The 12,845-nt window shown below is 33.1% G+C and overlaps 1 protein-coding gene across 1 annotated transcript; it reads left to right on the plus strand.

Moving 5' to 3' along the window:
• The first annotated feature begins 1,419 nt into the window (after positions 1-1,419).
• On the plus strand, positions 1,420-11,689 carry LOC125048833 (UNC93-like protein). Its single transcript, XM_047647750.1, has 10 exons — positions 1,420-1,808; positions 3,374-3,492; positions 3,805-3,967; positions 5,014-5,137; positions 5,714-5,860; positions 6,416-6,482; positions 7,352-7,505; positions 8,160-8,264; positions 10,286-10,448; positions 11,089-11,689. The coding sequence occupies exons 1-10, from the start codon at positions 1,701-1,703 to the stop codon at positions 11,352-11,354; spliced, it is 1,416 nt and encodes a 471-aa protein (XP_047503706.1). The 5' UTR covers positions 1,420-1,700; the 3' UTR covers positions 11,355-11,689.
• The last annotated feature ends 1,156 nt before the right edge of the window (positions 11,690-12,845 follow it).

Consider the following 12,845-nt stretch of genomic DNA (forward strand, 5'->3'; position numbering starts at 1 on the left):
TACGTACTCCCCTGTCACTGTGTCCAGGGACTTTTTCTATCTCTTAAATTTTTACTAAAAAGATACAATATATTAATTACGATAAACTAGTTCACTAATGAAAGGCATATCGATACTTTTAATGCAAACATATTTTATATACAACTAGCTGGTGCCCACGACTTCGTCTGCGCAGGCTTACACATAAGATATGGATATATACTATGGCGGGGAGTTTTGACTATTTAAGATAAACATTTCCATCATACAATAGATATGTGTAACTCTAGCGGTTTTTCACGCCAGAATAGCTCGCAGATGGTAGATTTTTTCTTACTCACTTGATATTTTAGACAATTCACACATTATCTTTATAAACTGTATGTTATTCTGACGTATAAGCTATATTATTGTAAAGTTTCATTAAAATCCATTCAGTAGTTTTGACGTGAAAGAGTAACAAACATCCATCAATACTAACAAACTTTCGCGTTTATAATATTAGTAGGAGTTTTTTATTTTGTTTTAGTTCAATAATTAACTTTCCTAAAATATTACGATATATTTTATTATTATATTACGTTATATCGTATAGGCGACAGAAACAGAATTCAAATGACAGGCGTCTTAACGCAAAATAATACACAGATTTACTTATTTAATTCACCATAATTCAAATTAGCTGTTAACAAATCTATTGTAACTTGTATGAATAATATTTAAGAATATGTATAATATAATATGTAGTAAGTATGAATAATATATTTACGAATTATTACGATCGGGAAAAGGTAATTTTGTAAATATAAAAAAAACTCGTACAAATATAGAATGAGCCAACTGCCGCGCTGTGAACACAAAAAATCGTTATTGTTTTCGTACGGGTAATCCTAAATTTGCAGTATCACTATAATCTTAACTAGATAAACTTTGGGCAAAACCTACAAGATCCGTTTTTGTTTCAGAGGTTGCCAACATTTATTACAATATGTTTTTATCGACTTGCTTCTCTGACAAATGTGGTGCACGTTTAGTAAAAAATTTAATCTATCAAGAATGGTATTTACACCGGTTTTATGAGAAATTTACCAAAATTGTTCGGTCTCAGAGTAAACTGAGATAGAATAACTTTGTAATTTATCGCACAATTATCATACATAAAACAATGTTTTTAATACAATCTTTTTTTTTTTTTTTAATTTCTTTACTCGTGTTAAGTCACAGGGTCCCAAATCAGTCATAGTTTCATAGGTACTTATAGTAGTTTAGTATGACACCATATTATGTACCGTATAATTTATTCATTTATTTATTTCAGTAAAACCCTTAAGCACTTATTCTTGTTTATGCTAAAAGTTTAATTGTGTCCCTATACTTTTATTATTTCTGAAACAATTTATAGGCATACCAACTAAAATATATAAATATTAAATTTTATTTATTATATAGTAACATTTCAAGCTTCAAAAGGCACTACACACCTGACTTCGTTTTATTCCGTACTTAAATATAAAACTAAAGAATGAGCTGCGTTATTAAGTAACTTGCAGTAGATAACTAATTATCAAACCGATTGTGTAATTTTAGACATTAAATAATTGGAACATTTGGATCTAACTTATCAGTTAGTTAAAAACGTTTTAACGATATACGGATATTAAAATACGGAAAAAGACCAATGTCAAAAAATTAATTAAAAAGTGTTAACAAACGGAAGTAAAATGACGTTAAAAGTAGAAAAGGAGTTTAAGCCGAGTGAAACGAAACGTATAGTGAAGAATGTGGTCATCATCAGTGTGGCGTTTATGGTGCAGTTCACGGCGTATAGTGTGAGTATATATTCTTTATTCCAATAGAAACTACTGATACACCTGCAGATCTGTAAAACCCAGAGGCGGAACTATACAATCTGGGGCCCGTGGCAAATCCTTTTGATGGGGCCATATCCGTAAAAATCGACACGTACTCAGTGTAATTTTAATAAACTTCGAGATTTTCAGCGTACTCAATTACACGTTGTATATGTCCCACTAATGGCCATAGGCCTCCTCTCTTAGGCGAGAGGGAATGGTCTGTAGTCCCCACGCTAGCCTAATACGTAATAGAGACTTCACATTCATCCATAGAACATAATATCTCTTCGTCAGGGGCCCATTTCGTTGGGGGCCCGTGGCATTTTGCCAGCCCTGCCATAAACAATAAACTACAACCTCCCTCCTTATCAGAATGCCAATTCATAAAATGACTGCTTCACGACTGATTTGAGAGCGACCGCCGCTGCGAAAACCGCTGTGTGAGTTCGAAAAGTGAGTTACAGAATCGCAAGGCTGCTCTGTCTGTTGTAAGCAGTTTCTTTCAGATATCCCCGAGCTACGGCTGTATTATCGCTATTCTTTTGTTATCCGTGAACGGTTATATTGGTCGGAAAGTATGAGAATGCAGTGTTTATCTAACCCAGTTTTCTATTTGCAAGCTTTTATACATTTACCTAGGCTTTAGACGTTTGTCGTTACCATTTAATATTTAGCTACTTAAGGAGATTAAACGTTTACAATGTTTGACAATTGCCTTATTTTTCTGTGATGATCTTGATCCAATAAAGCGCTTAATAGCGATATGTTCTTTAATATTGTGGAACATTTTTTTGTTCTATCAACATTAGTTTTCGCAGCGCATGCGGTGAAAGAAAAATGGCTATAAAATTACGCATTTATTCTACACATTGGGTAACATTATTGTAGTTTTAGAAGGGATCTTTATTTTTATCTTGCCTATATTAATCAGAGATAATGTAGCATTCATTTGGTGAAAGAATTTTTAAAATCGGTCCAGTACATTTTGAGCCAATTCGTTACAAACATACTCACATACAAATCTTTCCTCTTTATAATATTAGTATGGAAGGACTCGATATCCTAACTCTTTCTGTACCATTGACCGGAACTCCTTCACGGGTAAAAGCCTTCTCCAGATTTTTCAAAATATCTATGGCTTTCTTTCTCCATTTACTCCTGCTAACCCTCGTACATCTTCTATTGACCTTTTTTGAAGCAGTCTCTTCTCCGAATTTCCCTTGGTCCTTTCCACAGGTATAGTTAAAAGCCCACTTTTGTCTGTGCATCTTGCTTTACGCGCCTCCCCCTTGCCACTTCTGTTTTAGGGCAAAATGTGCCAACCATTTATTTTACATATATTCAGCAGTTTACAAGTATTTGGATTCCACGAACTTACAATCCGCAACTGATCGTTATGACGTATTTTCCATGTAAAAGTGGTAAAAAACACGACAAAGCAAACTTATTTTATAATGAATTCAAGTTATCTACGTGTATGCTAGATTAAAACAAAGCCGTAAAGAAGATAAAAAATTACCCAAATATTTATGATTTTGTAGGGCGCTGCAAATCTCCAAAGCTCCATAAACGCCGACGAGGGTCTTGGAATGAGTTCGCTGGCGGCTGTCTACGCGGGACTCATTTTATCCAATATATTCCTACCAACGGCAGTAATAAAGTAAGTTTTTAATGTAATTGAGTCACTTGAGTGTATCTTAGGAAGAAGAAGACGGTGGGGCCGCGGAGGAACTTATTGTTGTATCGAAAATAGAACCCAGGAGCTTCAGAATGATCACAAAACCTTCAGGCGTTAATTTTGATTATGTACTATAGGTTATATACGATGAAATAATAAAACGATGTTTATGTATATAATGGCTTAACCTCTGCTCCTGGTAGGACGTTTATTATTCGGTCTATTGATGAGATTGAAATTGTGTCTGGATATTGAGAGGTGAGAAGTGAACTAAACAAGAGACTATCATTTCAGGTGGATAGGCACAAAATGGGCGATATCTCTCTCGTTTGTGACCTATATGCCGTTTATAGCTGCACAATTATGGCCGTCATTCTACACAATGATACCAGCAGGGCTGTGTGTCGGTCTTGGAGGCGGACCCCTTTGGTGTGCGAAGTGTACCTATTTGTCTGTGGTAAGTATTGAAAAAGACATTGAGAGCAGTGACACTCTCATCCCGTAGGTAGGCGTGTGTCAGTCACAAAAGGCTGATCACCTTGCCTATTAGAAAAAACAAGATCATGAAACAGAAACAGAAAACTGAGCACCAGTCCTTAAAGTTTGTTACGCCACTGGTTTTTGTGGTCAGAAAACTGTTATGTTAATAGGGATTTCGATCGTGACGTACATAGTTATGATTATGTAGTTTATCATTAGTTTAATGGTTAAATAAAACCACATACTTACTTCATTCACACAATGTGTGGTGAGCGATTTTACTTTACGTACTAAAGACAATGTTACAATTTTTCGCAAAAATCTTTTTGAAGTTAGGTAAAAGAAGTACTTTTGACGCGTTAGGGAAAAATGATAAAAGTAATTTTTTACGATGCTCGCGCACACAGTCACAAAAACCAACACCCTGAAGTTAGCTATAGTCAAAATTTTAGTTTTTTCTATTGTTGCTTTTTCTACAAACGTAGAATAAAATTTTTAAAAAGATTTTTATCTTGTTATCCCAAAGAAGTATAAGGTAGAGTACACACACGGTCTCTTTTTATCATATTTTTTTAAAATTATTGGGTTTTATAATTAAGAGTTTAACCCGATAAAAGAGTGTTTTGTTTTAAATATTATAGTATTAAAACTATAAGTTTTGACAATAATTATAAATAACTTAAATGTTCTTATTAATATGGCATGCCTATTTTATATGGATGTTTGTGCAGTTTTTTTATAATTACTTAATCAATATGAATTTACCGCGCTGTTTGTAAATAAACGATTTTATTTTTTTCAATTTATTCAATTCAAAATGACTTTTTCTTACTTCATCTAGATTTGTAATAAACGGAATTTTACAACTTCTTAATTTGACAACTTAAGCACAGAATGGAATAAAAAACCTTCAGAAAATATTAATTTTCCAAATTTTATCTAAATCTTTTGAAATGGTAAAATCTGATATTCTTATATCGATCTATAAATATATATATTTTTAAATAAGCTCCGTGTTTTCAGGTATCTGAAGTTCACAGCAAGTTATCAAATATAACAGCGGAAGCGTTGTTAACGCGATTCCTTGGTCTATTCTTCATGATATTCCAGTTTAATCAAGTTTGGGGAAATCTTATCTCGTCGCTTGGTAAGTGCTCATTTTCTAGTTGCCTTGTGGTTAATTGTTGTATGTAACATTATACAAAAGTATTTAGATGCAAAATATGTCTTTCGGGTTAGTTTATTTATAATAATATTTAGCCTACAATATAATTATTCATTTTTTATTATACATTATATTTCATTTACATACAGTTTTTTTTTAATTTGCGTTCGGGTGAATTCCTTCTCCAACTTTTCCCTCCTATTTTATCTATTGCCGTATATTACAATCTCGTCGGCCTACCCTCTTAAGTCTGCCTTTATTTCTTTGTCTTTTTGGACTAGTCTATTTGGTTACAGTTTTTGACCATACGTGCCTATCTCACTTTATGTTGTACGGCATGTCTTAGCATCTTTTATTTTTGTTTTCATTTAATTTACATTGACATTTTATTTATGTTTGTCACTTTAATGACTTATACTTGCTTTAAAATCGCTAAAGAATAGTCAAAAGAAAATAATTATCGTTAGCAATAAACATTAATTAACTTATAATTAAGTTAATAATAATAATTTTCAGGCGCAAATAGTTACTATCATTATAGTAAAAAATTACTTTCAGTGTTGTCCTCGGGCGATAATCATGCTGCTGTGACCGCTATCAACGCGACCATGATCCCAAAAATCTGTGGAGCGAACTTCTTGCCCAGCGCTGATGCTGCAGAGGCCTTACAGCGGCAACCTTATGAGAAAATCCAGCTCTTATCTGGTTAGTGGCAACTTTGCTAATGTTTTTACAATCTAGTCTAATAAGTCAATTAAGTCTAAACAAATTTACTAAGGATATTTAACATAATGTTCTCTTCAGGCAAGATACTCCGTTCTAGTGTTTTTTCTACGTACTACGGTTAAGCACTTAACACAAACGTACTAACGGTAAGGGCAAGCATCAGGAACTGGATTTAGTGGAAAGTCTGACTCCCCTATCTCAAAACTGTATTGGATTCTGAAATGACATTCTTAAGTCTTTTTACGCCCGTATTTAAGCCATTAACTAAAATGGTTTTTGTTAGAATACAGCTCTTTTATTTGGATAATAGACGAAGTAGAGAAGAAGTAAAAGTGTTACAAGTTATTTTTTTTAAATTATATTGTTTAAAAAATTCAGGACCCTGTGCTCGACACTGTTTATCAGTTTTTTTTATTTTAATTGTTGAAATTCTATCAAAATATTGAAGCAAATGCTTCATATGAATTATAGAACCCACCTTACAGGATCTAATTATGGTTTGAATATGAAACAAATATTTGCATTTCATTTCAGGCATATATCTAGCGTGCATGGCGGCTGCGGCCCTAATTGTTGCAATTGGGGTAGACTCTATGAAGAGGTATAAATAATCATAATTATTAAAACATTACATTATTGTATTCGTATTTCTTAACAGTGACAACTAATGACAACTTACTGTTTATGAACCATCTATATAATTAAAATTGACTTGCAAAATATGTTGCTAAGCGTCAAACTCGAAGACGGCTGGAGCAATCCGAGTATTTTTGAAGTTATACTTCTTTAGGCGCGTTATGAAAAATTTATGAGAGTGAAATTTTACGATGCGCGCGCACCGTGACACAAAATTAACAGAATGAAGTTGCCCACGGAAGATGCTACGGCATTGGACATAATTTAAAAACAACATTCGAATAATAATAGAATTTATGTTACACTTAATGTAAGAGAATAATAATAAATATTTATTTATTTAATTTTTTAAATGTAAACTGAACTTTATTGACTATAATGACTCCTTTTCCAGTCTTTGATTATTTAATTGTTATTAATTATTTGCATGCAATCAAAAACTATTTTGAATAATGCCAAAGAAGTATAACTTCTTACGCGCGTACATGAGTACACGCACCCTTTTTTTATTTATTTATTCCTCCTTTAAGGAAGGTTTTTATAGAGAGCAAAATTTAATGGAACACCCTAAAGACCAGTATTCTGCTTCCGTTATTGTGAACGCAACAGATATATTTTTTGAATAAATCGCCTATGTTTATAATCGCGCGATATACGTTCTGATCAGAAATGCCAACAAAAAATAAACAATATTCATAATCTATATAATATCTATGTACCTATATAAAAAGTATTACTCACTAATTCGTCAGTACCGAGCTTTAGAAACCTGCAATGTTTGCGGTTTAAATACTCCTTTTTTCATCTTTAATAAAGTGATGATAAATATTATAGATACGACACTGGCCGTGTTGTCAAAGTAATGGGAGGAGTTGAAATGCTCATGGCGACCCTCAAGCTATTAGTGGAGCCCAAGCAGATTATGCTGATAACCATCATGGTCTTCACCGGATTACAGCAGGCTTTCTTCGGAGCTGATTTTACAGCGGTTAGTATTTATATTTCTTGTTATTGTCATCTGCCACTACAGAGTACGAGGTCTCGGGTCAATGAGTATGTAATGCCATGGATCCAGCAGATGCTCTCGTGTTACACCAGTCGTGTGTAATTTTAATCAATATTATTTAAAAAAGTGGGGTATCTCTGCATCTTTTACCGCATTTACCATGGAGAGTGTTCAGAGGAGTTATTCGTATTAATACCTGCTGCTGATTTTCATCATAAGACGTCGAAGCAGAATACGAATATTACCACCCGTATCCCCTCGACGTTTGTTTCCACAACTGAGCGTTTCTTAAGGCAGTTTTTGCCACCACTATGTGCAACCAGCTGCCCACTGAAGTATTACCGAACCAATTCGACTTGCGGGTCCTTCCAGAATAGAGCGTACCAATTCTTAAAAGGCCGGCAACTCACTCGCTAACCCTCTGGCATTGAGTGTCCATGGGCGGCGACGGTATCACTTAACAACAGATGAGCCTCCTGCACGTTTGCCCTCTGCTAAAAACAAAAACCAGTTGGGTTTTTAGATAAAATAAAATGTGATAATTTATATAAGCTGTGTTTTTTATTTAATGTTTAACTTGCGATTTCAGAACACTGAAGAAGGATTATAAAATCTTACTATAAAAATGTGTTTCAGTCATTCGTGTCATGCGCAGTCGGAACTGGAACAGTTGGCTATGTGATGCTGACCTTCGGTGTTTCTGATGCTATAGGATGCTTTGTTACTGGATTTATCGCAAAGGTATTTGATCAAAGTTTAATTATAAGTGAAGGTATTGTATTTCATTAGATAAGCTGCCTGGGTCCGTTGCTAACGTTAAGCTTGTAAAATATACTGGAAGATATAAGTCGACCAAAGTAATAGCTGCACTGAAACATCTGTTTATTATAACCCTTTAATTTAAACTTAAACATAGATATGAAAACATTTTTGTCTCTATGATGACACCCGTATTTAGTTCCACATTAACCATAGGCGACTAATAATCTATACTAATACTAGCAGACCGGCCAAGCGTTGCTGTGGCTAAGGTTTTTGTTATATTACATAGTAGCAAACTATTCAAGGGAAACGGTAGGAGAACACTAGTCATGGGGACCTCCATGCTTTTTTGGTGGTTATGCCATTAAATTGTAGCTTATGTGAAACGTTGGTACTTTCAACACAGCGCCATCTGTTCTGACTATCAAATAATAAACAAATATTTTGTAATAAAATAATATTGCGGGTATAAATTGAGATCTAAGCTATCATGTCGTTTAAGTTAGATCAAACTGCACACGGTGTGCAAATTTGATTGAAATCGGTTAAGTACTTTAGGAGCCCATAGCGGACAAACAACGTGACACGTAATTTATATATATTAAGAAGATTATAAAGAGGAAAGATTTGTTTGACGATGTTTGTAACGAATTAGCTCAAAAAGAACTGAACCGATTTAAAAAATTCTTTCAACATTTGAATGCTAGATTATCACTGATTTATATAGGCTAGAATAAAAGTAAGGATATATATTCAAAATCTCCGTGATGTGTTTTTAAAAATTACCAGTTGATGTCATTTATTCTGTTATCATTTTGTTTTGATCACCCGTACACAAAGGGAGCCAGCGATATTATTGCTAAATACAATTAGTCTAAGATCCCGATATTCAACGACCTTCACCGAGATGCTTATTTAATGAAACGTATTTTATATTTAATTTAATATGTCAATAAATATAATCCATATGGGTTGCCTAGCAAATTTCAGTCCATAGTATTTGAATTAATATTTAAAAAAAAATATTTTTTAAACATTTCACCGGTATGATTATTAGATAAATTCTATACCAATCGAAAGTATGAAGCCCATAGAATATGCAAACGTAAAGTTGTTTTTAATCAATTAATTATTTATGTGTATATTTTTTATGTGACACTAAAGTATATATACATACTTTATTAAAAAAGAAAGTTATAGTGATACATATATAATACTACCCTGATTAAAAATATTGATTGAAAAAAATTAAAAAAATTTACTATATGCAGTTATAAAAAAATATTTAAAAAAAAATATTAATTAAACATACTCTGGACTGAAATTTGCTTGGCAACCCATATGGATTATATTTATTGACATATTAAATTAAATATAAAATACGTTTCATTAAATAAGCATCTCGGTGAAGGTCGTTGTACATATCGGGATCTTATACTAAATATTATTATTTAAGTGTGTCCGCATTTACTGTACGCTTATGCCAAAATGTTTAAAAATTGTCTACCCGTGCGAAGCCGGGACGGGCTGCTAGTTTGTTAAATACAAGACACAGAACCTTATTCAAGCACTTAACCAACTATCTTTCACCGGGAAATTACCAATTTTGGTAACATTTTGGGAAGTAACAAAGTTCGTGGATGTTTGTTCTGCCGTTTTAATAATGATTTACATGATGATTGTGTTTTTGATCTTTAACATTGCCTTACATAATGATATATTGAATATCATACTTTGACTATCTGCTAGTTTCACGGACAAATATTGTGTAACTTAAAAAGGTGTTCAACTTATATACAGTCTTTTATTTTTTTATTGCTTTGAGGATTAAATCCAAGAATACATGAAATTATGATATGATATCTCTCTGTGATTATCTCCTTAAGACACTTAACAACACTAGTTATCCGATGAAATCCTTTTCCACTATTTTTTTTGTGTATATTTACAAAAATGTATCTCTAAATAGTGCTTGTTCACATTTGTATTCCTTTTTACAGATAACAGGGCGGATACCTTTGGTCTGCGCAGCTACTGTGATTCATATGGCTCTTGTGGCCACAATACTGCTGTGGAAGCCTCAAGCGAATATGAGCTACGTGATGTACATCATCGCTGTGCTGTGGGGACTCTGCGATTCCGTCTGGCTGGTCCAGATTAATGGTAAGCAAATCAGAGAATTTAGGTTTAATAAATTAGCAGAAAACGCCGTGCAACTATAGGGTTTGCCAGTCAGAAGTACCTTTTTTAATGGAACAGGAAGCTCTCCTGACGTTAAGTGATACCGCCGCCCACACTAGACATTAGATACTCACAATGCCTAAAGTATCGCAAGTGCCTTGCCGGCTTTTTAGAATAGGTACGCTCTATTTTTGAACGACCCTAAGTCGAATTGGTCCGGACATACTTCAGTGAGTAGCTGGTTTCACGTAGTGGTGGAGCGCGGCGAAAACTGCCTTAAATCGCTCTGTTGTGGAACGTCGGACGTCGAGGTGATAAGAATGGAATTTGGCCTAGACGTCTGATGATGATACTGTAACTGCACCTGCTTTTTGTCCTACACTATTATTAGATGAGTCCGGGTATTTCTAAACCAATACTTAGGAAGCGACTCCTAGAAGGTTGTAATACGTGAGCGCTCAGGCAGTGTCTGTGTTCATCATCAGGTAAGTCGACCTTCCAAAAACGGACCTTTTCAAATTTAAAAGCGATACTTTCAGTATAAGCAGAAAATCAATATCATAAACATATTTTTTCGATAATATTAATAATTGCTTTGAATAACCATTAATCATATTTTCAGCTTTCTTTGGAATCCTTTTCCCCGGAAGAGAAGAAGCTGCCTTTTCCAACTTCCGCCTCTGGGAATCTGTCGGCTATATCATAGCCTACGTGATTTCGCCCCATCTCCGTACAAGTTCCAAAGCCTATCTCATCGGAACAACAATGCTTGTAGGTGTTTCTCTATACTTCATAGTGGAATTCCAAGTGAAGAGGGAAAGAGAAGAGAAGGAAACCAAAGAGCCTGTGAATGGTTTAGATAATAAGGCGTTCACTATTGCAGAATAAGACAGGTCTGCCATGATTTTTTTTATTCCAGATCAAATATGTTGGTGTAACTACATATTGCAAATATTAACATTATTTTATTCATGTCACATTTTGTTTCACTTTAGTTGACAGAAGAATATCTTTTATTTAGTAAATTCGCTTGTTTTGTTTTATATTAATTCCATTGTTTGTTTTTGCAATCTTTATTCTTTGTGCAATCTATACTCTGTGGCTGATCATTCTATAGTATATAAACCGTTTTATAGTCTGTGACTGTAACCATCCAGAGTAATAAAAAAATAAACAATGCACTTCATTAATTTTATCAATTGCTCCATACTTTTGATTTTTGATCAACAAGCACCAACTGAATCTTCTAAATTTGACGTGACGTATATAATATGACTTCTGTTTTATATTACTTTTATAAGAAATAATAATAGTTTTTTAAAAAACTTCGAAATACTTAATGACGCAGACCTGTGTAATTTATTATAAAATATATATTAAGATAGAACGTAATGGCGGCCGTGGTATTTTGTTTTCGTAATAAATAAGTAGAAGGCCAGAGTTCTGTGCCCGAGTAAATTTTTAGCTCTAAGGCATGTCGGTTACTGGATGTTTGGCTTACGTACATGCAAATGTTAAATGTGCACATTACATAAATGTGCAGCCGTGATTCGAAAAAAATTAAAAGTTCTAACATAGATATGAAAAAGATTTAATGAATGGACCGACCGGCTATGGATTAATATTACATTATTTTTATAAATCTTGTGTGCGTGTGTTTGTGTGTGTGTTCAAGTAGATTATAATGGTTTATATTTACATTTTTTTTGTATTTATGAGGATACAGGTGCCTTTCGGGTCGGTCTAGTATGTAAGTCAAAATTTACAAAATGTATTTAATAATTTTGTAAATATTGACTTTTTTTGTTAGTTCTATTAAAACCTAGTTTTAAGAGTCTATTATATTATTTTTATTATTAATAATTTTTATTATTAATATTATTTTTTTATATATTTATTATTTTAGAGAGAGATCTATTAGAAATTGTATTACCATACTATTAACTACTTGTAGTACGATGTAGGTTTGTTATGAATAATTGTTGTTAATAAGTTATATTAAAACGTTTTAAGTTATGTTATGTAAGTTATTTGAACATATAGTTAATTGTATGTGTAACATAGTCGTTCGATTCATACACATACGAAATTTGACACATTCCTGTCATGTGTATTAGCAAATTCCGATAAATTCAAATGCAGACGGGAAATAATAGTATAATTTTTTTAACATACATATGTACTTACATTTATTTATAACATACGATAATTGAGGGATATATTCATATATTTCTTTGATAGATTGTGTTGAATTTAATTGTTTAAAACATATATTTATTTGATTAAAGCCTATAAGCTGTATACGTTAACGGTTTATTTTAACAGATTATCCCCTTCATTATAAACATGTATGCACTATTTCGTCTCTTTCTGTCAAAT

This window comes from Pieris napi, chromosome 4, assembly GCF_905475465.1.
Source record: "Pieris napi chromosome 4, ilPieNapi1.2, whole genome shotgun sequence".
In the NCBI taxonomy this organism is placed as follows: Eukaryota; Metazoa; Arthropoda; class Insecta; order Lepidoptera; family Pieridae; genus Pieris; species Pieris napi.

Bases quoted from the DNA above. Each gene is read 5' to 3' on its own strand.
- LOC125048833 (XM_047647750.1), top strand. From the start codon at position 1,701: ATGACGTTAAAAGTAGAAAAGGAGTTTAAGCCGAGTGAAACGAAACGT. The intron at 6,483-7,351 runs GTATAAATAATC...TAAATATTATAG, and splicing joins GGGGTAGACTCTATGAAGAG to ATACGACACTGGCCGTGTTG. The intron at 8,265-10,285 runs GTATTTGATCAA...TCCTTTTTACAG, and splicing joins TTACTGGATTTATCGCAAAG to ATAACAGGGCGGATACCTTT.